This window comes from Ochotona princeps, chromosome 25 (assembly GCF_030435755.1).
Source record: "Ochotona princeps isolate mOchPri1 chromosome 25, mOchPri1.hap1, whole genome shotgun sequence".
NCBI lineage: Eukaryota > Metazoa > Chordata > Mammalia > Lagomorpha > Ochotonidae > Ochotona > Ochotona princeps.
Genome location: NC_080856.1, coordinates 24258810 through 24283946, shown reverse-complemented (window position 1 = coordinate 24283946; position 25137 = coordinate 24258810). Strand labels below are relative to the sequence as shown.

The 25137-nt window shown below is 44.0% G+C and overlaps 1 protein-coding gene across 19 annotated transcripts in view; it reads right to left on the bottom strand.

Moving 5' to 3' along the window:
- Window positions 1-1333: 1333 nt before the first annotated feature.
- The window catches only part of KMT2C (lysine methyltransferase 2C), a 227018-nt gene continuing 203214 nt past the window's right edge, over window positions 1334-25137 (bottom strand). For 15 of the 19 annotated variants that reach the window (XM_058655077.1, XM_058655078.1, XM_058655086.1 and 12 more), the window contains 17 exons: window positions 23772-23984; window positions 22572-22736; window positions 21156-21297; window positions 20887-21031; window positions 19074-19252; window positions 18819-18955; window positions 17248-17497; window positions 15601-15725; window positions 14657-14764; window positions 11996-13115; window positions 11359-11495; window positions 8937-9079; window positions 8477-8645; window positions 5852-5968; window positions 5458-5531; window positions 5066-5174; window positions 1334-3319 (listed from right to left, as the gene is read on the bottom strand). In XM_058655077.1, the coding sequence (XP_058511060.1) occupies window positions 3227-3319; window positions 5066-5174; window positions 5458-5531; window positions 5852-5968; window positions 8477-8645; window positions 8937-9079; window positions 11359-11495; window positions 11996-13115; window positions 14657-14764; window positions 15601-15725; window positions 17248-17497; window positions 18819-18955; window positions 19074-19252; window positions 20887-21031; window positions 21156-21297; window positions 22572-22736; window positions 23772-23984 (3426 nt within the window). In that variant the 3' untranslated portion in view covers window positions 1334-3226. The remainder of the gene's footprint in view (window positions 3320-5065; window positions 5175-5457; window positions 5532-5851; window positions 5969-8476; window positions 8646-8936; window positions 9080-11358; window positions 11496-11995; window positions 13116-14656; window positions 14765-15600; window positions 15726-17247; window positions 17498-18818; window positions 18956-19073; window positions 19253-20886; window positions 21032-21155; window positions 21298-22571; window positions 22737-23771; window positions 23985-25137) is intronic. The other 4 variants (XM_058655084.1, XM_058655080.1, XM_058655082.1 and 1 more) reach the window with 4 other exon arrangements.

The following is a 25137-nucleotide window of genomic DNA, read 5'->3' as shown; positions in this document are numbered from 1 at the left end:
TTTGAAACACAGGAGTTAAAAAGTCAACCTACAAACCATCTTGCATTGCTACTTGCTTAGCTCGGGTTCCTCGGGCAGCCCAGACCATCCTCTGTGCACAGCGTTCCCCTGCACCAGCACAGGCTGAAGGTCTCTGGGTGAGGCACACTCGTCTCCTAGATTGCTCGTCTCTCTGAGTTTCCTGCAGCTTCGGCCCCCTTTCAGACCAGTGTTCCTCTGACATACACACGCACAAAATCCAAAAACCTTTGCCCACGACCCTCTGTATCCCTCCTCTCACTGGACCCTCTGTATTCCTCAGGTCTTAAGTGTTGTCTCCTTGGAGAACCTTCTCTTGACATCTCATTAAATTTCCGTTTATAACATCTCCCAGTTTTGTCCATTTCTCCAAGTTTATTCCACGACGCCAGGGGTCCTGGGCTTCTCGCTGTGTCTTTAATGCCTTCGGAGGGTTCAGCCAAGCAACCACAACTGATGGATGTGTGATGTCAGGCCTGGCGGTGGGGGCGGCTCCCATCCTCACGGGATCCTTGGAAGGTGACAGTCGCCAGGTGGTGACACCCCACTCCACAGACGACTGTAGGCGAGAGCAGAGGTAGCTAGACAAGCTTCCTTGCCTTCCCTATCCTTCGCAGAGCAATGAGGAGCTGGCCTCGGTTCCAAGGAAGTCTCTTCTCACGTGTTGAGATGGCACCAAGCCAAGCAGCAGCAGAACGCATCAGCATGTGCCAACATCCCCCAGCCCTGAGCCATTCTGACGTGGTCACAAACTTGGGGTGGTGCACAAGTGCATTTAAACTTTTGCTCCCCCCCCCCCGACAAGAGGATGGGTACTTTGAGAATTTCTCAGTGCAAGTTAAAAACTTGTTAGAAGGTGTTCATGAAGCCCAGGTTAATCTGTTTTAGGAGCTGCAGGAATTTCTGGGCTTGGGGAAGTTTCTAAGCAACTCCTTTAAAATAAATATGTTCAAGACATTTGCTACAATGGAAATTTTTTCTTACACAAAGTCTAGAAAACAGTCTTGAAAAAATCCAAGTGAACAGATCCACCACTATAAAACAGAAATGGGTCCTGAATAAAGGAACAAGGAACCAAGAATAACTTAATCTCACCTTGGTAGACATACTGTAAAGAAACAAGGTCCTCTCTTTACTCAGCTGCAAGGGAGAGGCAGGTGTTGAGGGGACCCACAGGGGACCGTCTCTGGAAAGGAACCAGGTGCTCACGCCGCACAATTCTGGAAGGTGTGTCGGGCTAGGCCCATTCACCAACGTCGGCTAAGGCGCTCCAGCCACAACACTGAGTGGGGCCAACAAGAGACTTGGAGGCAACTTTTATAGATGTAAAATATTTTATTTGTAAATGGTGATCTTCTAAATCTGTGTCCACAAATTCCAAAACCCATAACACTCTGTATACTTCAAAAAATTCAATTTTTGTCAACATTAGATACTATTATACAGAACAGAAAACAACAAAAACCCGATAGGACCAATACTGGTAGGATGTCAGAATATTGTACAAGAGAAGAAAAATATTCAAGAAACAAATTTCATACAGCTATTTATCAAGAGAAAAATATATACAATTGATTTATTCTGTAAGATAAAAATACATCATGCCATATACATTACAAGTTCAGAACTGCATCACTGGATATACCAACAGCTTACAGTCCACTTGAATTGTGCACACAAAACTTCATTTTATACTTAGCCCGTGAAGTGTCAGTACCAGAATTTTAAGTACAAAATAAAAAGCTAACCAGGTTCAAAATGCTGATTAAGTTTCTACAAGCAAACACAAAACAGTGTGTGTTTTCTTTTTATTAAAGAAATGTAAACAAACAGTTCCTACAAACACATTTTAAAATTACATCTTCCAAAAACCCTACTGCGGAGTCCTGCAGCTGCAAGCATAATCACATCTCTCTCGTTTTTAAAACCTTTTTCAAATTGTTGTGTTAAATAGAAGGCTAGAGTTAGGTTTAGGTTCCTGCTACATGATTCTTTGTGGCCTGAAACAAAGTTCTAATCAAAACTACATTTGCTGAAGAAAAAATTCAGCTCCATTTGGGTGTATCTGTAAGCGGTTATTCACAGTTATCACAAATTGTAAGCACAAAAAACCTGACTCAAGAAGTAGGGATGCAACAATATAATATGAAAAAATTAGTTTAAATTACCAAAACAGCTATAAAAATTGTAATCATAGCATACACTCTGTTTTGTCAGAAGTAAGGTGTATAAAACAATTAAGTACTAATAGACGGTAGTTTCCAAAAAACCCCAAACACTCTAGGTTGAAATTTTGGTTATTACATAATGATAATGGCATATTTAATAACAAAAATTATATTGTGACATCCCTAAGAACAAGCACCCGCGCTGCTGCAGAGCCTGGTAGCATTTGGTCAATAACTATTTTTATACTGTATTTTTTCTCAAAATATTTACACATTTGTACAAAGTAACAGGATTTGTTAGTTCTGCAGGTAACAGCAGCAGCTTGGCTTTCTTCTAACTTTTATTTAAAAATAGCTTCATTCACTTATTCAATAATAAATACAAAAAGTTTCTCTTATTTTACAGAAATCAAAAACTACAATAAACTGACTCATGGAATCAAGTATTTAAATGTATTTTAGTGCAAGTTATTATCCCTTAGCTCTATCCCTAAGGAAGTCATTTCAGTACATTCCTTGTTCAGTGGTGTCTACTTTATTTAAAAACATCTTTAAATTAGAGGGCCTGCCCCTTTTCACTAAGGCCGTGGCCAGCACACTGGACATCCCCTGTCGCTGGTGAAATCAGTCTTACATTCATAGGAAGGCCCCTGCCTTGCCGCAGGGCAGCCATCGGCTCTTCTCCCCAGTCAAAGTTTCTTCTTAGTGAGATTAACAAAACAAAACCAAACCCACCCACAAGGAAAAAAAATAAAAAAATAAAAAAAAAAAGAAAAGGAAATAGAAAAAAAAAAAAAAAAGCCAAAGTGCTGGACCATTCTGCGGTTCTGTTTCACCTCAGCCACTTCAGGAAAGTCGCGGTCTGCTTTCTCCTGGCGCCTCTGACCTGGAGCGCTGAGGCGAGCACAACTCCCAGAAGCGAGTTTTCAAAAAGTCACACAACAGAAAACAAAAGCATCTTTCTGTCTGCAAAATCCCAATGGTGTGTTGAATTGCCTCTTCCTAGGGACAAGCCGCCTGCTGAGCAGCAAGGAATGCGTTCAGTTCATCCACTTCCGGCAGTTCACTGCTCCACAGTGACATGGAATCTTGTGCTGGTCATCTTCAAAGTCAAACTTATAGTCATAGCAGAGCTGCCCACGGCAAAGACACAGTGTAAGAGAGGGAGGGGGGAGGGAAGGACTGAGCTGCTGCCACCTGCCCCCGCACATCTCAAACTCAGCAAAATGATGTCAATGGAAGACTTGACCTGTGGCGGTCCCGCAGGACCTTGGGGACAACCTTGAAATAAAGGCAAAGACACTGATAGGATTGTACTTTCACAGAAGAAATGGAGAAGTGTTCTAAGCTTTGCATCAGATCTGAGAGGCCGCCCTTCCACTTCCCAACAGTGCACTGGCACAGCACGGGGACAAAGCCTGGCGCGCCCAGGGCGATCGATACTCAGTTCGGGCAGATAGAAACACTGTTTTTCCTCTGTCATTTTACTTAAGTTGGTATTGGAGGCCTTTCACTATTTAGGAATTACAAAATTGTTATCTCAGACTAACCCTTCTCTCAAACTGGTGGGAACCTGCATGATTTCCATGGTAAGCGTCACCCCTCTTATCTCTAGCTGTCCCCTGCAACAGGAAACCCCTGAAAATTCTGCACTGTATAATGAAGTAGAGGGCCAGCACTTTCTGGAATCTTTTCTAATTCTGGTATTCCGGGACACTACTTGGAAAGACTGGCCACAGAACATGGGCAGGAAACATTTACTTAGAATAATTGCTCTGCGTAATTTTGCTGGTACCTTTCATTAGCCATCTACCTAGTTCTGTGAGGAACGACTTTTCCTTCTATACAAAGTTGAGGTCAAAGGTGATTAAATGGCTTTTTCTGACACTCCGATAAGGAGGCAGAAGCACCTGGAATCTGTCTTGATGGCCATGGTACCCTCTTCTGGCTCCTGGTGCCTCCCTGGGGCTCTCATACACTCCGTCTGAGTGGTTACCCTGACATTTACAATGAATACACCTTGAGTCTTTCCGGGTTGAAAGAGGGAGATTCCAAATAAGTGACCCAAACTACAGGTATAACCCCACAAGCTACATTCACGAAGGGCCGGGAGGCCCAACATAGTAAAAAGGTTCTGGTTCCTTATCCTAAATGGGACAAGTATCCCTGCAGAGAGCAACATGACTTAGCAGGTGCTTCTCAACCGATGGTAGTTCACTGGAGGAGAGTGCCTAGGTCAGGGTCACATTTATGCAAGGCAACAATTGGGAAAGGTGAGGTGATCTACACCAACAATTATCTAACAGGTGAAATGCTAAACCAAAGTCATCTATGAGACCAGAGACATATTTCAGATTCAGTATTCAGCATTCTGAAGACAAAACAAAAGCAAAAACAGTAACAGCAACGAACTGAACATCTACTGGCGTGCAACTCTTCTAAGCTTACACTGACCACTAATGCGAATGAGCAATCTGGAGGCGTAGGGCCCCCCGAATGTGCTGCCCACTGCCGTTCCAATGACAGCACCCAAAGCAGGCAATGACCCCATGATGTTCCTCAAACATCAGCTCAATGATGACCATAACCTCTGAGGAGAAGCATGCTGGAAATCGTGGCTGGGTTAAGGAACTAAAGAAGGATCGTAAAGCATTCAAAGATGGTGACATGGAAATGCTGGATGGGAGGAACAAAATACACAAGGAAAGTTGGTGTTCAGCATTGTCACAGCTGCTATGACAGAAGGTAACGGTATGAGTGCCAGAAGGACGACGGAGTGGCATAATCTGGCCTCCCAAGAAGAATTTTTTGATGTTGTTAAGAAATTGACCAGAAAGCTGAACAAGGCACAGCATGGGACCCGGCCCTCGGTCTCTTACCTCCTCCCCTTTCTGGATTCTCCGGTTGGAGCTGATGATGATCTTGTGTCCTCTCTCAAAAGTTACCACTTCAGCCACACAGTTTGGTGCACAAGAGTGGTTGATGTATCTGAAAGCCATGTTAAGAAACTACTGTGAGCAGCTAGAATGCACTTCGAAACACATGAAGGCCTGAAAAAAGTCTTTTCTGTTAATTCCGTTTCTATTTGTCCATTACAAACAGAATATGTATGAACAGAAATTTTTAATAACAATTCTTGTTGAAACTTGTTTGCTGTGAGTTTTAATCATTGCAAGGCTATAAGGAAGAGCACCGTTCCTCCACTTCACGGTTCTCTAGATGAGCCTGGGACACAACAAGGCTGTTTCGACTGGATTCCTCTCGGTCTTACCTTGCAGGCCCTCCTGTGAGCGTCGCATCAATCACGTGGTCATTATCCATGCGGAACATGTACACGCCACGATTCTACAAAGGAGGCAAGGAGCCATCAGTGAGGTGCAGCTCCACACGAGGGGCACCCTAAGTCGACAGTGAGCTCTAATGTTCTGATGACGCCACCTACTGAGGCACGGGAAGCACTGAGGCAGGAAGCTACCCGAGAAGCCAGGCCTTCAATTTACTGATAGCTGTGCAAATATCATCATCAACTTAAGAAGATTAAACAGATGAGAGGGACAAGAGAAAAATGTAAAAACGTGACAAAGATGACTACTGTTCAACAGTGACCACAGCCCTGCAGGGTGGCCAGGCGGCATGGGGGCGGCCATGACAGCACAGACACTGACCTGAGACTCATAGAGCTTCTCCTTCCTGTTTGCCACTTCATTCCGAATGATAGTCCCTATATACTCAATGACCATAGTGTGCTTCTCGATATCTCTAGCAGCATACAGGCCCAGGCCCTGCAACAACAACAAAGTTGGCACACACACTTCAGCTCACGTCATTCACAGATGCTGCCGTTGGGTCGTCACAACAGTCATACTTAACAATCTCATACAAACTTAAATGTGAAACATATTCTTCTCTGAAATTCAGGTATCTGACCATCTTACCACTTCCCATTATGCTATCACTACCTTCCCTGTGTCTTTCACTGAATTCTTGAGGACTGTTCAGGTCATGGCTTGATCATGTTCTCAAAGTTCACATGCTGGGACTCTTATTTGACTGGGATGATATTCTACCAGCTCTAACTTCGGACCAGAAATGGTTTCCCCAAGAAACTGTTCAACCCATCTAGACAATAAGTAGCTGGACTCTATGTTTGGTATATGTTTGCAAGGAAAGAATCTTGATGGAATTTGAACTGTAATACTGCATCAAGGTGGAGGAATCCACCAGGGGAGAGGGGCGTGGGGAGGGGTTGGGGCATTCCCAGAGCCTATGAAACTGTCACATAATGCATAATAATTAATTAAAAAAAAAAAAGTTCACATGCTGGAAACTTCATCTCCCAAAGGCAGTACCTCTGAGAGGTGGGATTCCAGGGGACAGCGGTGGGTTCTCTAGGGGTGGATCCTGTGTCACAGTGGTAGGTTCTCTAGGGGTGGATCCTGTGTCACGGTGGTGGGTTCTCTAGGGGTGGATCCTGTGTCACAGTGGTGGGTTCTCTAGGGGTGGATCTTGTGTCACGGTGCTGGGTTCTCCAGGGGTAGATCCTGTTCAATGGCGGTGTGTTCTTCTACAGAGTGGATCCCCTGTCACTGGTGGGTTGTCTAGGGGTGGATCCTGTGTCATGGCATGGGGTTCTCTACAGGGTGGATCCCCTGTCATGGTAGTGGGTTGTCTAGGGGTGGATCCTGTGTCATGGTGTGGAGTTTTTTTTTAATGCACAAGAAAGATCAGCATATAAAGTAGAGGAAATTTCTAAATAGTCAAGGAAACAAAATAAATGGGGAAAACGTGACAGAACTCTTGGCGTGCAGCCCAGTCATCAGGGTCATCAGGGTGCTCTCGAGAGCCCGGGAAGGCAGGTGTGAGCCCCCAGCCCTTCAGGCCTTAGTAAGTCCCCAGGTGACATTGTGCTGCTAGCCTAGGGTACACACTGCGACAGTCCAATTCTCAAGACCTAGTATTTTGCCTCTGGGTGCAAATAGAAAATGAGAAAAACTTGGAAACACAAAAGAACACACCCAGTGAGGAAGCCAGTAACTAAAAAGGCCTAAAGTTAGATCTAATTTTGTGAAATACCCAAATATCAAAAATAGAAGATCCTAAAAACTTCTAGTGAAAAAGAAAATGGTTTCAAGAACCTGAATGTCAACGACTCAAGGCTGGAATGCGGAACGGATGTGTATCCTGGAGTAATTATCCCAGCCTCTGAGAAGAGGCTGGATGGGAAAAGAGGACTTCACTCATCTACAGGCGATGATGCAGATTACAACAGGGGTGGGAGTGGAAGCCGGGAATTCAGAGAACTGTTAGATGGAGACGAAAAAAAAAAAAAACCCAACCGAACTTGATGATGCTTTGGATGTGGAGACTTCAATGTGAGCACAATGAGAATAAGCAGCACTATTGCTCAGTAAGGTCAGCCTTGTGGATAACCAGGCTCGGGGGCTGGAGAAGTCTGACAACAGGAGAGCAGCATCATTCTGTTCTGGGACATCCAAAGTGAGATGCTGCTTCGGCACTTGCCTATCTAGGTTTCCAGGTCAGCCAGGATAGACTGCAGACGTGAATTTAAATGCACATGGCCTTCGTCTAATACTCTATCACAAACATGTGATCAGTTCCCAAAAAGGTAGCTGATCGAATACAGGGAAGCTTCCAAAAACTGGGGTACTTTTGAAAATATTGTTAATTGGGCCTATGCTGTAGCACAGGTTAAGCCACTGCCTACAGCACCAGCATCCCAGGCCTCGCTGCTCCATCTCCAACATGCCGAGGAAAGCCAAAGCTCATGCGTGGGCATGAGCCACCCACATGGAAGACCCAGAGGGAGCGACTACCTCCTGCTGTCAGTCTGGCCCAGACTTTCGTGAGTCAATCAGTGGATGGAAGATCTCTCCTCTCTCTAACCCGACCTTCTAAATAAGTAAGTAAATCCTAGATATGTAAATAAATATATTTATACTTTCACAAGTGTCTGAAACAGCCCCGCTGAGCTTTCCACAAACAGTAAAAATACAATGCTAGCAGCTTCCTGAGAGTTCTCTTCAAGATTTAAGATGCAGATACCAAAGGCCTGCTTTCCTTTCAGGGGAAACTGAACACCACACCCTAAGATTAGAACTTAAATTACTAATTTCACAAAATGACAGGATTGACAGAACGTAAAAAAACATGATCCCATCCTGCAGCTTTTGAAATCCCTTTCCACACGGTGGGTCAGGACATCAGACCTTCAGATTCCTACACGCCCAGAGTCCATTCTCTCTCTTCCAGAAAACAAATTATTTCTTCACCTGAATGCGAGACCGGGCCAGATACACGTTGGACTTCCATTCAGTCTTCATCTTCCGGTACTGTGAGGACTTGGAGTGAACGAACTGCTTGCTGTAGGGTGCGCTCAGCTCTCCAGTGACCGTGCTCTGAAAGGACTTGGAGGCACTGGTGCTGTTCAGGGTGTGAGGCCTGGAGCAACGGGACACCAACAGAGAAAGGAAGAACTGGAGATATCTCTGAAGGCAGCTTACACCCTGGTGAGTTCAAGTTCTGAAGACACAGCACACATGGAAAGCTGCCTAGCCGACAGAGTGGCTCCTTGCGGCAGTCAGGAGCGTACACAGCCGAGATGGCAGGGTTTGTAAGCAGCAGACAAATTAAGCACCAACAAAACGAAAACGACAAAAAAGAAAAAAACAAAAAAAACACTAATATGCCTAGAAACCCTGGGCTGTACTATGTGAAGTTAAAACAAAATACCTTAACACAAACCTCTTGACATGGGCACTCATTTTAGGTTCAGAACGGGCACAACCTGTAGGGTTAACGGCAAGCGGGAGCTCCATGAGAGGATTCCGGCCATAGCGGAAGGTGTAATTCTCACATGCCTCAACCCCAGGTAGCTGAAAGAAACAGAAGAAGGCAGAAGGTAACCCTTTGAGGGCCACAGATAATCTTGAGCTTTCCAAAAAGGTCCATCCTACATTCAGATCTAAGAGTTCATAAAATTCAACTTCAAACAACACTCACTAAATCCTACAAAATTCTCCTTGAAGAAAAAGCTGAATCTTATATGCTTGTGTGATTTAAGGATCTGATTATTCCAACACTCACAAGCATTGGGTAGAGTGATTCACAACTTTAGTTTTCCACTTGGATTAATGGCAATGAAATAACATTTATTTATTTTCATTGTTTCTGAAAGAACAGAGATAGAGCCACAGGGGCAGAGGGAGAGTGTCCACCTGTTGGTTTACTCCCCAAATGCTGGCAACAGCAGGACCAGGCCAGGCTGAAGCCGGGAGAGTGGAGTTCAGTCAGGGTCACCCAAGGGGGTGTTACTAGCTGCCTCGCAGCGTATGGAAGAGCAGGAAGCTGGATCAGAAGCAGAGCCGCCAGGCCTAAAACACAGGCTGCTAGCACTCCGACACAAGATGCAAGTGCCCCAGTGGAACACCTGCCTCGAAGCCAATTTACACCTCTGATAAGAATTTTAAAATGAAAATTAATTAAAATCTGAAATTGGGGGCCCAGCGCAATAGCTTAGTGGCTAAATCCTTGCCTTGCATGTGCCGGGATCCCATGTGGGTGCTGGTTCATATCTCAGCTGCTCCACTTCCCATCCAGCTGCCTGCTTGTGGCCTGAGAAAGCAGTTGAGGACAGCTTTGGGACCCTGCACTCAAGTGGGAGACTCAGAGGAGTCTCCTGGCTCCAAATTGGCACAGCTTGAGCCATTGTGGCAACTTCGGGAATGAATCATCAGACAGATGATCTTCCTCTCTGTCTCTCCTCCTCTCTTTATACCTGAATTTCCAATAAAAATAAAATTAAAATTGGGCTGATGCAGTGCACAGCACACTAATCATTCGCTTGTGGTGCCAGCATCCAATACAGGTGCCAGTAAGCGGGTCAGCTGCTTTCTTTCAGATGCAGCTGGAATGAATAAATCAAAAGACAGGTCCCCAGGAAAATGTCTAGTATAAGCACTGAATAGCAAAACCATAGGGACAGCAGTTAGGACACCGTTTGGGATGCCCTCTTTTCATACGGGAGTGTGAGTTCAAGTCCCAGCTCCTCTTCCCACCTGAGCTTTCTGCTTCTACATGCCCTGGGGAGGAGCAGGCGAGGGGTCAAGTACGTGAGTCCTTGTCACTAACATGGAAGACTAGACAGAGTTCTAGGCTCCTGCTTGCCATCGAGGCCATGCAGGGTGTGAAGCAGCTCATGGAAGATCTTGCTCTCCCTCTTGTGATGCTAGAATCCTACTGGGCTCTGGTTTAGTCCTGGCTGTTCCAGTTTCAAGCCAGCTCCCTCCTTATGGCCTGAAAAAGCAGCAGAGGATGGCCCAAGGCCTTGGGACCCAGCATCCATGTGGGAGACGGGACCTACCTGGACAAAGCTCCTGGATGTAAGCTTTGAACAGGCCCAACTCTGACTGTTGCAGCCATTTGGGGAGTGAACTAGCGAAATTCCTTTCACTATGCCTCCTTCTCTCTCTAATTCTGACTTTATTTTTAAAAATTAAGATTAAATGAAATCTAAACTTAATTAAAATACCCTTATTCATTTCTCATTTCTTTCTCTTTGAATAGAACATGATGAGGTTGACACATGTGATATCCTAGGAGCACAGGCAGTCACAGAAAGTTTACTTATGAAATTACTTATATGTTATGAGTCTTTCCTATGAAATCATTTGTCTAGTCATACATCATTTAGGCACAGTTATTCCGAGTACTGCGTTCACTTATGTAAATTGTTAGACATGTCTTTTAAGCAAAAAGCAGCCTGAGATGATGTCCAAAGGGGCTGCCGCTGTGTCCTGGGAGGAGCACAGCCGTGGGCAGGAGCGCTCGGGTGTCAGGGGGCTGACACACCAACACTTGTACAGAGGCAACGGTCCCTGCACCCCTTCAGTATAAAGGTGACGGACACAGTGCCGGGGGTCCTTTAGCCTTGGAAAGGAAACTGAAGTTTTTTAAGCTCCCTCACTGAGGGGACATCAGCATGTCCCGAGGCCCTGTTTTAATTGACCAACTCCTTATTTTCGTTAAAAGAAATAGGGGTTAGTTCACAGGCAGTGGCATCTTTTGAAAAGTATCATATTATAAGCATATGTTAAAGTGGTCACACTGAATTAGAAAAGCAAGTCTGAGTTTGGATTTTGACCAACACACTCACTGATTCGGCAATCCGTGCTACTGCTGAGACAGTTAAGCCAAATAGATCTTCTCCTTTTAAATACGCTGGGAAAAGCTGCAGCATATCAGATTTTTTCCTTACACATGCCACAGGTTCCAAAATTTTATCCCAAACACCTACATAAGGACAAAAAGAAAAATTATGATAAACTTGCACTAACCTAAACAGAGAAAAAACAGGATAAACAGCAAAAACAAGAACAAAATTGGTAACCACTCACAAAGACATACTAATGCCCCCCCAATCTGAAATGCAATAATCCAACAAATCTTTTTAATAAACCACAGCAATTTGTAATTTTTAAAAATTATTTGTGGGATAGGGAAAGACTGAGAGCTCCCAATTTTTGGTTTACTACCCAAAACATTCTCCCACATGGATGGCAGAAAACAAGCACTCGAGTTCTCACTCACAGTCTTCCACAGTACACATTAACAAGAAGACAGAACTGGAACTCAAACCTCAATATGGGATTTGGTTATACCAGCAACATCTTAATTACTACGCCAAACAACTACCCTAACCCAGAAATACTGACATACAACATTTTTTAAGCTAATAAATACACTCATCGGAATAAACAGCTCTGTAGAGCACAAAAAACAGTGGGTCATACCTTTAGGTGATGTGTCACTTAAGACTAGGTCTTCATGCCCTTGCTCCACGATCCTGATGAGAAACACGGGGCACCCGTCTTTCTCCTCAATGGAACACAGATAGCGGCAACGCCGGTTGGCATAGCGCGTGCTCCAGTACAAGCGGCTGGCTTCATAGCCCACAGGGAAGAGTGCTTTAGTCGAGTGGAATGCTTGCATCTGCTGTGGAAGGAGCTGACCAATTGTGTGGAAGATAAGGCTTCCAACACGAAAGGTGTGGTCACGTTCTCCTCGTTGCACGATGCTAGCAATCTGTCGTACCTCATCACGTTGAACATAGACCCTCCTGAAGACTGCAAAGTAACTTAATTCTTGCTCATGAACTCCCTTTGGTTTGTGCAGCGGGCAAAGCATAGTTTTGTCCTTAAAAAACATGCATTGTGCTTTAATGGCGCAGGTAAAGTGATAAATGTTGGTGCATCGAAATCTGTGGCACCCACTGGTGGCTCCTGTCTTATGGCAGAAGACACACTTCATCTGCAGGCCTCTCCTCAGTGCCAGCTCCACATTGATTAGGGCACCAGCCTGAGTCTCGTAGACCTCTGTGGACCACAAGGCACAGTTCAAGTGGACCCACAGATCCAAGTCAAGGTTGAGCAGTCTGGCTGGTCCATCTGTCAGTCCATCTCCTTCTTCATGACAAAAGCAACACTTCCGATAGTCTTTAGGCACAGGATCAGGCCTCAGGGATGTGCCCAATTTCTTTAGAAATTCATCTATTTCTTCCTCACATGGAGGCTTAAACGTCCCCTTGGGAATTACAATGTGAATGCTCCATTTCTTCCACTTCATGCCCCTCCATTTTTTATTTAATGGTCTACAATCCTCAAACGCACCATGGACAGTTCTTACGCGAGGCTTTAACTTCACTGTGACTTTGAGCTCATCTGGCTTGGCCTCTACTTTGGCTGCTTCGAAGGCAGGAGGGAACATGATGGGAGGTGACGCGGGGGGAGAAGCTTTTTCTTGCAGCCGAGGGAGACAGTGCACATCTAAAGTGGAGATGTTGTTACTGTACTGATGAAACGCCTTGGAAGGTGTTTCTCTCATTGGTGACTGTGGCAATGAAGGAATGGGTTCCTGGGTAATAAAAATAAATCATCAGCAAGAGTAACAACTCAGAAGCCTATTTTGTTCTCATTAAAACAAATCAAGCAATATCGGGTGGACAAAGGCATGTGAGCTAGAGGGTGAAGTGATAAGGCTTCATGCAGAGCAGAAGTCATTTCTGAACATAATGTGTTTAGGAACTGACAAGAGTTCACAAGCATAAGGTAATTTCTACAAAGCTGAAACACAGAAGCAGGTTATTCTGCTCTGACATCTTCCTGGACATCTTCCTTTCTAGCCATGATAAAGCCAGAAAAGTCAAGATTGTCAGAAGAGCTAACCTGGGTGCCGGTGAAGTCACTGCCAGATACACCAGAATTCCATATTGGAGTGCCAGTTCAAGTCCTGCCTACTCCACTTCCAATTCAGCTACTTGCTAAGGTATATGGGAAGGCAACAAAAGACTGCCCAAGAACTTTGACCCTGCCTTCTATGTGGGAGACCGGGGTGATAAGTAAATTTTTAAAAAAGAGCTAATTTATACAAAGAAACAATATTTCTTGTCTAATGAAATTAAGAATGACAACATTACCTCCTAATAACTAACCCCCCACTCTAAAACTCCTATTATTCTCAGCTTAATAAACATAAATCTGAAACGGGAAGGCACCCCTGCCAACAGACAAATGATACCACCTTATCTCTGGGACTACTTGCATCCCTCCATCTGCTGACAGAGTTGATGGAGAAGCCCTAGAAGCTTCCTTCATCTGGAACACAGAGTAGCATAAACTAATCACTAAGCCCCAAGGGTCCACTCTTCTCACAATATGGGTGGTTTGTGTCCTGGTTGCTTCCCTTCCAATCCAGTTCCCAGCTACTGGCCTAGGAAAGCAGCAAAGGATGGCTTGAGTGCTTGGGCCCTTGCATCTACATAAGAGACTTGGGAAAAGCTCCTGGCTTAAGATGAGTTCAATTCTGGCGATTGTAGCTATATGGGGAGTGAATAAGCAGATGCCTCTTTCTTTCTTTCTTTCTTTCTCTCTCTCTCTCTCTCTCTCTCTCTCTTTCTCTCTCTCTCTCTCTCTCCCCCCCGCCCTCTCTGTCCTGCCCCTTCTCTGTCTACATCTCTCTGTAATGCTGCCTTTCATATAAAAATAAGTAAATCTTAAAAAAAAAAAAATTGGTGAAGAACTCTTCTGTGAGAGATACAAGTATAAGGAGAAATGACTGGCACTATTACGACAAAGGGAAAATTTTCCTTTAAAGTCTTATGTATAGAAATATACTACTTGTATAAAATAAACACTTATATACAATTAAGCTGCATAAAACCAAGTACAGCAGACCTTTTCCACCATGATATGAGCAAAATACTTACCCTCAACACGCATAGGCTTAAACATTATTTAAACAGGCTTAAATTTTAGGATCTGCTTAGAATTTCTCAGCTCTGTGAGGTGGGGGGAGGTGGTGGGAGGGCACACATCTGGTTTATAACATATGCCCAGAACAAAAAAAACCCACTCATTACATATTGTTGATAAGTTGAAACAGTCCTAATTATTTACCTTGCTTTCTGAGTTTTTTGCTTTTGAAGCTGATGAATAGAGAATGAAGCAGTTATTACTACAGAAGACAATGTCCTTCTCCCCTCTCCTGGAGCTGTCGCGAGCATCCTGAAAGCCAGAGAGAAATGAGGGCATCTCAGTAAATAACTTAGTATATCTTACAAGTGGAAACATAGCTGCATTAATTTCAAAGAGTTTCAAGAAGTTCATGGAAAATATATTATGAAAAAACTACACACAAGGATTTCAAAAACATTTTGTATCAAAACAACCTGATCGTGAAACATTTTTCCAACTTTTTAAAGTCCCCCTAGAATTTAGCATACAATAATTGAGCTATAGAGAAACTAAATGTATAAAAACAAACTATTGTCCATATTTTGCTTGACTTTAAAATGTGTTGAGTATTATAGCACAGAGGACTAAACTGCGGCCTGGGACTGTGCACCCCACACTGCAGTGATGGTTTGGTTCTGGTCCTGGTTCTTTTGTTCCCTCTGATGCTCCTAGGAAGGCAGCACATGATGGCCTAGGTATCTGATGTCTCCTACTACCCAACACATGGGAGATACAGCTGGAGCTGTCTCTGGCTTCGGCCTTACCCAGCCCTGGAAACTAAGAACATTTAGGAACTGATGCCCATATGGGATGCTGGCACTACAGGCAGAAGCTCAGACTGTCACATCAAGGTATTGGCACCTCAACAAATAAATCCCTAAAAGAGGTTAAATGTGTGGTCTCCATAAGAACCAATGTAACAGTCTACAATAGCTATTTCCAAGCCCAAGCACATGCATGTGGATGCGACTAAGAGTACCACTACAAGTGAACATCCTATCAGACTGCCGTGAAGTACAGCCTCTGCCTGACATGGCAGCAGACCTTGTCAAGGACACAGTCATTGGACATGGCGGGGGTGGAGTCATAAAAAGAACAGAAAGTACCTTGTTTGTCGAAGTCACATCTTTGAGAGATTTCCGCACACCACTTCCAAGAATAACCACTTTGCAGTAACAGCACCACTGCGGCCTGAGTGCTGTGCTGTCAGACTCCTTATATCCGGGAAGACCTAAAGACAATCAACTCTGCTTAGTAAATTCATAGTCACAATAGAGGTGATACATGACACAAAACTATACTAGGTTAAGCTTTTATACCATGGTCCTTTAGTTCCACATACCTTAATAAAAGCTTTATTTTCTAAACCATAATTACAAGGCATGAGGTATTACCATCTGACATGGGCACAAGAAACGTGTCTATTCTCAAGCAGCTGAGAGGATGTTCAGAGTATGAAAGAACATAACAAAACCAAGTACACTAATATTCAGGCAAAGTAAGTCAGGGGGAGTGACATTACTGTTGCTTAAGGGTTAAAACAACACTAAAATGTCTAATGAAAGATAAAGACAAACAGAAAAACCCTAAGTGTGAATGAGAGAGTCAAATAAAAACAGGAAAAGACCCAAGGTCAAGCTATAAATGCAAACAAGGACTCTGGGATCAGAAGATTGGGCCCACTTAGGCAGGTTTACTCAAGGAGAACGTCAAAGCCAACAGGACCAGGAAGAACAGGAGTCATGGAAGAACCTGGACGCCAATTTAAAAAACCCAACATGGACAATGTGGAAAAGGGTTCAACAATGAGAGCTAAAGAACAACTAGGACGCAACAGAACAATGAAATGAGTAAGCAAGGAAATGCCAAGGAACATGCTTGTAACAGCGCCAATGAGACATAAGGAGAGTATCACCATGTGGGATGCAGAAAAGTGTAGTGCTGCTCAGAGCCAGGGCCCAGCAGAGAGGGCACGGGGGTACCACAGGCAGGTGTAGTGCTGCTCAGAGCCAGGGCCCAGCAGAGAGGGCACGGGGGTCCAGCAGGCATGTGTAGTGCTGCTCACAAGCCAGGGCCCAGCAGAGAGGGCACGGGAGTCCAGCAGGCATGTGTAGTGCTGCTCAGAGCCAGGGCCCAGCAGAGAGGGCACGGGGGTCCAGCAGGCATGTGTAGTGCTGCTCAGAGCCAGGGCCCAGCAGAGAGGGCACGGGAGTCCAGCAGGCAGGTGTAGTGCTGCTCACAAGCCAGGGCCCAGCAGAGAGGGCACGGGAGTCCAGCAGGCATGTGTAGTGCTGCTCAGAGCCAGGGACCAGCAGAGAGGGCACGGGGGTCCAGCAGGCAGGTGTAGTGCTGCTCAGAGCCAGGGCCCAGCAGAGAGGGCACAGGGGTCCAGCAGGCAGGTGATGATGGAAAAACAGAACACCTGCCAGTGCTCACTGGTTCCACAGGAAGCTGAGAAGTACTGGACAAGGGAAGACACGGACTCAATAGGGACTGCAAGGTAACCAAGTCACATGCTGCTTCTAGCTGTCTATGCAGGGGGCTGGCACTTGCACAGTGGCAGGTGGTTGGAATGATATGTAACATACATACTAAAGTATTTAAGATCAAATCAGAGAACACTCGGAAAGTTAATTTACTAAGGACTATATACAAACATGTTACTGCCACTAGTTCAAAATTAAGATTTAAAAGACATCTTAAACTTTGGATCATGAATGCATTTGGGATTAACAATAAGTTCATAAGCTCACCATTGCTTGTTGGAGGGAATGGTGCATTAGGCTGCTTCAGCCGGTAAGGGCTTGCTAATCTGGGAGGGTGTGCAGATCCCGGCGGAGGCCCACGAAGTAACAAATGTTGGCGATACTCCAAACCTGGGTTTACTCTGTGGCTATTGACCAAGCCCATGGGCGGAACATCTGGAGCATTACTAACCTCATAGCTGTTAGGAATTCGGACGTGAAGAAGGTCGGAAAAGGCAGCCACAACGCTGCTAATATTCTGAAAGTGCAAACATTGTGTTACTCAACCAAAAAGAAACAGTGACACAATAAAGCTTTAATCAACATCCTCTGAAAGATATGCCAACTAATATCAAGTGCTTAAAACACACTAAATTATTTTAGTTACCTTAATATCTGATCAGCAAAGGGACACACACAACTACAAGGGATAAGCCAGTAAGTCTGGTCCCCCTTTCAGAGCTGCTAAAAAACTTATCTCAGGGGCTTCTATTTACAAAGCCCACAAGAAACCTGAAATGTAATGCTCTGTTTGCATCTGGTGTCCAGTGAGATGTTACCACAGAATTTAAAGTTTAAAAAAATGAATCTAGGGCCTGGCACAACAGCCTAGTAGCTGAAGTCCTTGCCTTGCATGCACTGGGATTCCAAATGGCGCTGGTTCATGTCCTGGTGACACCACTTCTCATCCAACTCCCTGCTTATGGCCTGGGAAAGCAGTTGAGAATGGCCAAAACCTTTGGGACACTGTACCCACGTGGGAGTCCCAGAAGAAGCTCCTGGCTCCTGGCTCCTGGCTCTGGATTGGCTCAGCTCTAGCCATTACTGCTACGTGTGTGGGGGGGGGTGGTGAAATAGAGAACAGAGATCTTCCTCTCTGAATATATGAATGTCCGATAAAAGTAAATAAATCTTAAAATCACCATCATCATCATCATCATCTAAGGCCTGGCACAGCAGCCTAATGACTAAAGTCCACACCTTGCATGCACCAGGACCCCAAACAGGCGTTGGTTCTTGCCCCAGTTGCTCCACTTCCCACCCAGCTCCCTGCTTATGGTCTGGGTAAGCAGTGGAGGACGGTCCAAAGCCTTGGGACCCTGCACCCACATGGGAGACCCAAAGGAGGCTCCTGGCTCCTAGCTTCGGGTCAGTGCAGCTCTAGCTGCTGTGGCCACTGGGAGTAAAACAGCAGACAGTAGTTCTTTCTCTCTGTTAATCTGTCTTTCAAGTAAAAATAAATAGATCTTTTTAAAAAATGAATTTGGAATTTTCAGTAAAGTCTAGTGGTGGATATAAACAGTTACTGCCTAAAGAGCATATTCTATTACTTCTACCAAATACTCACTGAATAAAGTTTTTTTTCATTGTTTAATTTTCAACCACACAAACAGTTATAAAAATGTCTCGGAAGTAGACATTTTTTAATAAGCACTTGATATAGCCTGAGATTAACTTAGTACTTGACAATTCAGAATGGTCTGGATGTCTCTGATCTTTTAAACTTACTGACTCTGCTAATGCCTTTCTATAAAATGAGGACACAGTTTATAGCATTAAGAAACAATTTCACTTATTACCTCAGCAGCTGAAGGGTGTAAAGTAATTGCTACAGATATAAGGCCTGATCTGGGACCATTTGAGGAAGAACCGAAAGGTGATGTAAAAAATAAAGTGCCTGGCTCAGTTTTGATGTCATTCCTTCTTGATTCTGAACCTTAAGCAGAAGAAGAAGAAAAAAAAAGACAGGAAGGAAGGAATGTTAGTGGCTTTTCAAAATAAAAATACTAGCAGGTCGGCTGTAAAGAGTCAATCGGGCCAGGTAACGTGCTTACCTTTCCCCGCAGTGCTAGGGAGAATTGGGATGATGGGGGAGGGTACTGGCTCTGGGGGCTCCTCCTTGACCAGTGACAGATCCGGGTACCTGCTCACTTCTGCTCCAACCACACTCTCAGGAGAGGAGGAGGGCACAAAACTGTCAGGACTGTCGCGGTCAGCACAGTGATCATGGATCCTGAGGGAAGAAGCAGCCCGCTCTCAGAATGTGCAAATCCACCACTGGGGGCTTCCTGTGCCAACCCAGACACTGTGTCTATGGAGGTGAAAGCAGGGTACCCTGCAAGCTCCTGTGCCAACCCGGACACTACATCTATGGAGGTGCAGGCAGGGAACCCTGGGCAACAGCAACAACATAAGTAACACAAGTTAGTTCAGGGCGAAACAGGAAACAGCTAGCTGACTCTCCAAAGAAGATATAGTAATTTGATAAAATAGGTATGAATCCTTTGGATGTAATAATCTAAGTAACAATTATGTATCTACTGAGAGAACTAGATTATTCCCAACCAGAAACTTCAGACTAGGGGTTTATATCGGATACAGTGGGTTAGGCTCTCACTTGTGACATGGGCATCCTATATACTGGGCAGGAGGAGGTGGAGCGGGCCAAGACGGAGTCCTAGCTGCTTGGGTTCAGACCCAGCTCCCCGCCAATGAACAAGGAAAAGAAGAGGAAGACAGCCCAAACACATGGGCCCCTACCACCCGTGTAGGAGAGCAGGATGGAAGCCCTGGCTCCTGGCTTTTGTGGACACTTGGAGAATGAACCAGCAGATACAAAGTTCTCCTCTCTGTCTCCCTTTCTGTCACTCTTTGAAAAAAAAAATTAACAAATCTTTTAAAAACACATTTCTGAGACTGAAGAATAGATACAAAACAGTTATAAAATCGTGGACAGGACAGTCCCTGCAGTCTCAGGTATTTGATTGCTACTGTACACACCTCCCGTGTTAATAAATCACAGTGACGGTTATAATGGACAATGACCTTTAAAATATATGACATGGATATTTTCTATTGTCCAATGTCTATTCGTTATCTTTTGTTGAACTCTGTGTAAGTGCACAAATTGGGAGCACATATTTAGCCTAGCAATTAAGATGCCTATTTCCCATATTGGAGTATTTGGGTTCAATTTCTTGCTTCTCACAAATGCAGACCCTGGAAGTCAGTAGTAACAGTTCATGTAACTGTTAGAAAATGAGTTTCTAACATCCACATGAGCAAACTGTTACACCCCCAGCTCCAGGCATGGGAGCTGCAGATATTTGAGGATTGAACAAAAAGATAGGAATACCCACTTTGTCTCTGCCTTCAAGATAAAAAAAAAATTAAGATTTATATTTATTTTACAGTGATAAAGAAGAAATACAGAGACAGAGATCTTCTATTTGCTGGCTCACTCCCCAGCTGACCACAATAGCTGGAGCTGGGCCAGTCCTAAGCCAGAATCTTCCTCCATGTCCCCCATGTGGTTGACAGGGGCCCACACACAGGGACCAGCTTTCACTGCTTTCCCAGGCACATTAGCAAGCAGCTGGGTTCAAAGTAGAGCAGCTGGGACTTGAATCAGTGTCCATATGGGATGCGGGCATCACAGGTTTTACTTTCTAACCACATACACCAATCTCAGTGTTTCAAAAAAATTTTAATAAAGAAACTCTCTAACAGTAACAATGTTGAATAAAATGAAGTATGAAGATTACAGCTTACAAATATTTACTCAAATATTATTACATGTTATTCGTATAAGTATCATATTACAACATAAAATAACTGAAAACTATTTGTGAAAAAAGCAACTTTTACCTCAATTCTTCCTGATTATTATGAGGTGGTGTTGGAAGGGAAGCAGGAACGTCAACTGTCTTGGGGCCGTGAGCGATAGCCCTGGCTAAGTCATCCTGTGATCTGAATGGCAACTGAAAGGGTTTAGGTCCTAGAGTCTTGGTAACTGGAAAAGCAAAAATAACACAAACCCATAAATACATTTAGTCAAACCTGATAGAATGTGGTAACTCTATCATCACTTCACTTTACGTGACACTGGTATGTTCCTTAAAGCCACAAACTCATACCTTCATGGCTCACCAGCATTCCAGCTTTTCCAGCAAGTTCCTCAGTGGTCGCGAAACCATTTGCCATCTTCTGACAAGCCATAGGAGGTGGTGTAGGAGGAAGAGAGGCAGGGGGTGTTGGAGGATTACTTAAATTATTCTGCTGCAGGAGACCAAAAAATGTTAAATTATATGCTACTTAGCAAATATGTAATGACCTTGCTAAAATTTAGTTATGTGAAATTGTAGGACATGGAAGCAAGGCTCAGGAAGTTCAGCTAAGATGCAGCTTCATTCCCAAACGCATACCAAGAAGCAAAACATACGCAGTGAAGGCCTGCAAGCTACTCGAGCCTTATGGACAGGAGCATTTATCCTGGAAACTAAGAAGCAAATCTCAATTATATATACCTGATACTATTATTTTATAAAACTCCTTTAACATATTATGCTTACAGACATTAAATGATCCCCTTAAAAAATCAATCAAATTTTAAAAAGAGTTTAAAAATTCAGATACTGTGATCATCATTAAGGCATACCTAGGTTCTCTGGAAAACTTAAGGATTTGTGGTACCAAGCCTATAATTCTTACACAAATCCCAGAAAAAGCGTTTTGCAAAAGAAGCAAAATTAGTAGCAGCAATATTAAGATGAGTAAGTTCCAAAACTGTCATTCCTTTCATACATCTTTGCAAGCTTAACCTCTGTCATTTATTGTTAGTATCTGAAAGATCATTAGAATCTAACAAGAATAGTGTGCAGGTCAAGTATACAGTGAAATTACAAAGTTTATGGAGAAGGTGGCATATAGCTTTCAGCAAAAGAAAAGGCGATCCAGAAGTTAAGACAGGTTTGAACAGAGGGAGAAGTCACCGAGGGCAGCAAAGGGCGTGCCGGAAGAGAATCATTCACATCTTAAAGCTAGAAGAGGAGTCCTTATGAAAACCAACAAAGCTCTCACTTTTTGTAAAGCATATCTTTTCACATAAATCAGATGAGATCTGAAGCAGTCCAATGATCCTATCATAAAAATCTTTTTAGTTTTGATATTATTTCAATAATGTAGGAATTAGCACATTTGCAATTAGTCCAAAAATGATTATCTTAAAAAACCTTTTAAAATCTTGAAGTTTTATTTTTCAAGGAATAATCCTAATCATGTTTTGGAACTCCCACTATAAAATTTTGATTCATGTCAACAATTAGTAAATGTTATAATGAAGTGAGTATTTCCTCTATCATGAAAATTTAAAAAAAAAAAAAGGCCATTTCTCACATTAGGAATAACCTACCAAGTAATATTTTCACCTTCTGGCTGAACTTAGAGTAACCTGGAAGCTTACATGTAAAACTAGACGCAAAAGGCAGACAGACACTCCCTGCTCTGACATGGTATACCAGATGAAGGTGACACACCACAGCAAAGCAACATACCTTGCAGACCAAATGGGAATAGTAGTCTGAAACCCCTTCCAGGGCCGCACTGCCAAAAGGTCCTACAAGTCGATTCCCACTATTAAATTGGCCACTGCCATAAGGAAGAAAGTGTGCAAAGTTCACTCCAATGATTGGTTCCATTAGCGGAAGCAGAGAAAGCTGCTATTAAAAAACACTTTTAAGAATAATGTACATAATAAACAAACCATTCCTCAACTTCTAAGACTCAAAACAACTCAGTGAAATAAAGCTTGGGAAAAAATAAAACTTAAACATTTCAAATACCAAATTGCTAGAGTGACATACAATTGAGTCTTTAAGATACACTTAAATTTTTTTCCCCATCTGTCCCAAAGGAAGGTGGTTGTCCAGCATCTCACAAGAGAAAACAGACACGTACTGTCTTTGCTCAGCAAGAAACAACTGACATGAGGCTGTGCACCACTAGTGGCAGTACTGATGGTGGATTCATACTTTGTTACCAATGCAAGGGTGTAGGAATAAGTTTACTTAAGGGAGGAGCACAGTAACTCCATTTCTTAGGATCCAGAGTTATCAGATAACAGACACAGAGCTTTGTGGGCCTGGCATGAAATTTCAACTGGCTAAAACTCTCCCTTCAAGCACGAGAATCCCATATGGGCACCACTTCTTGTCCCGAATGCTCCACTTCCCATCCAGCTCCCTGCCTGTGGTCTGGGAAAGCAGTCCAGGATGGCCCAAAGCCTTGCGACCCTGCACCCACGTGGGAGGCCTAGAAGAAGCTCCTGGCTCCTGGTTTGGGATTGGCTCAGCTCCAGCCATTGCAGCCACTTGGAGAGTGAACCAGTGGCCTGAAGATCTTTGTCTCTCCTTCTCTCTATAAATCTGCCTTTCTAGTAAAAATAAACCTTAAAAAAAAAAAGTAATAGGCACAGAGCTTTTCAGTATTGTACGTGCTTATAAGTAAATCCTGACCATGAGCTATCAGTCCAGCTATGTTCCTATACATGTCAAGGACTAACAGAATCAAGTACACATTTGCTTGGAAACAGGAAGCTTATTTTATTAATCTTCCTGTTCTAGATGTGTTTTACCCCTGGAACTCGACTTCAATTAAGAAATTATCACAATAAATTGTGAGCTCAATGGGACTTGAGAGAGTGTCGGCAGGTCTCCTTGCTGGAAGGTGTAAAGGGGTTGCTCTGCATGACTCACCTGTTTCAGGTGCGTGAAGGAGTCGCTGCTGGAATACACAGCTGGCTTCTCCTCGCCCTCCCTCTTCCTTTTCTTGGAGCGAGGTGCCGCTTTCTCCCCTGCTCGCTGAGTCCGTTTGCTACGCTGTTTCTTGCTTTCATTCCCTCCATCTGTTTTTGGCAACTGGTTGTTGCCACAGCCAAAACCACTTTGCATTTGAGCCCCCAAAGTTTGCTAATGTAATTGAAAAGGTTGAGAAGTAAGTAAACTACAAACATATAAGTACACTTGATTTTTAGCTCATGCTACTACTCCAGTTCCATCCCATGACATATTCTCAACACAATACTAAGTTAAGGAAGAAATATACAAGAATGTCAAATGTTCCAAAATGTTCCAAAACATTTTCTTTGCTGAAAATATCTTTTCCCAACAGTTACTGATGTGGAAAATCAGTAAGCCACACAAGCTGAGAAAAGCACAGAACTTGGCAGTGTGAGGAGAAAATGGGACCATGGACAGCACTGCTCAGCAGGTGGGGGCTGCATCCCGACAAACTCCACACAGTGATAGGCTCAGTTGCATTTTGGGTTTTCCTCAGGAACTAAGAACTAATGAAACATGAGGTCTGCTGAAACCATTCAAAGGCTCTGGAACAGCTTCATAGCCAACTGTCTTCAGTCCAAGAACAGCTAGCAACAGTGAGTAACAAAAAGAAACAATGCTGGTCCTTCACATTAGATCACAATCACAGAAATGACTGAAAAACAATGTCTAATTACTTAAAAAGTCCCTGGCTTTGGGCCTGGCACAGTAGCCTAGTGGCTAAATCCTCGCCTTGCATGTGCAGAGATCTCATACAGGTGCTAGTTCATATCCTGGCAGCTCCACTTCCCATCCAGCTCCCTGCCTGTGGTCTAGGAGAGCAGCAGAGGATGGCCCAAAGCCGTGGGACCCTGCACCCTTGTGGGAGATGCAGAGGCTGCTCCTGGCTCCTGGCTTCAGATTGGCTCTGCTCCAGCCGTTGTGGCCACTTGGAGAGTGAACCAGCGGACCAATGATCTTTCTATCTCTCCTTCTCTTTGTAAATTTGCCTTTTCAATAAAAATGCATCTCTAAAAAAAGTGAATGGGAGAGAACATAGATAAAAGCAGACAACATTTTGACTATTTTGTCTTAGAAGTAATACAAAGCAAGGACCTGGAGGTCTGTAAGAGTAGCGCTATTGGGGCAGTGCAATGGCTCACCTAGCTAATCCTCCACTTGGAAGCACAGGCGTCCCATATGGGCACTGGTTCGAGTCCCGGCTCCCTGCTAACAGCCTGGAGAAGCAGCAGATGGCCCAAGTGTTTGGGACCCTGCAGTCATGGGAGATCCAGACGCTCCA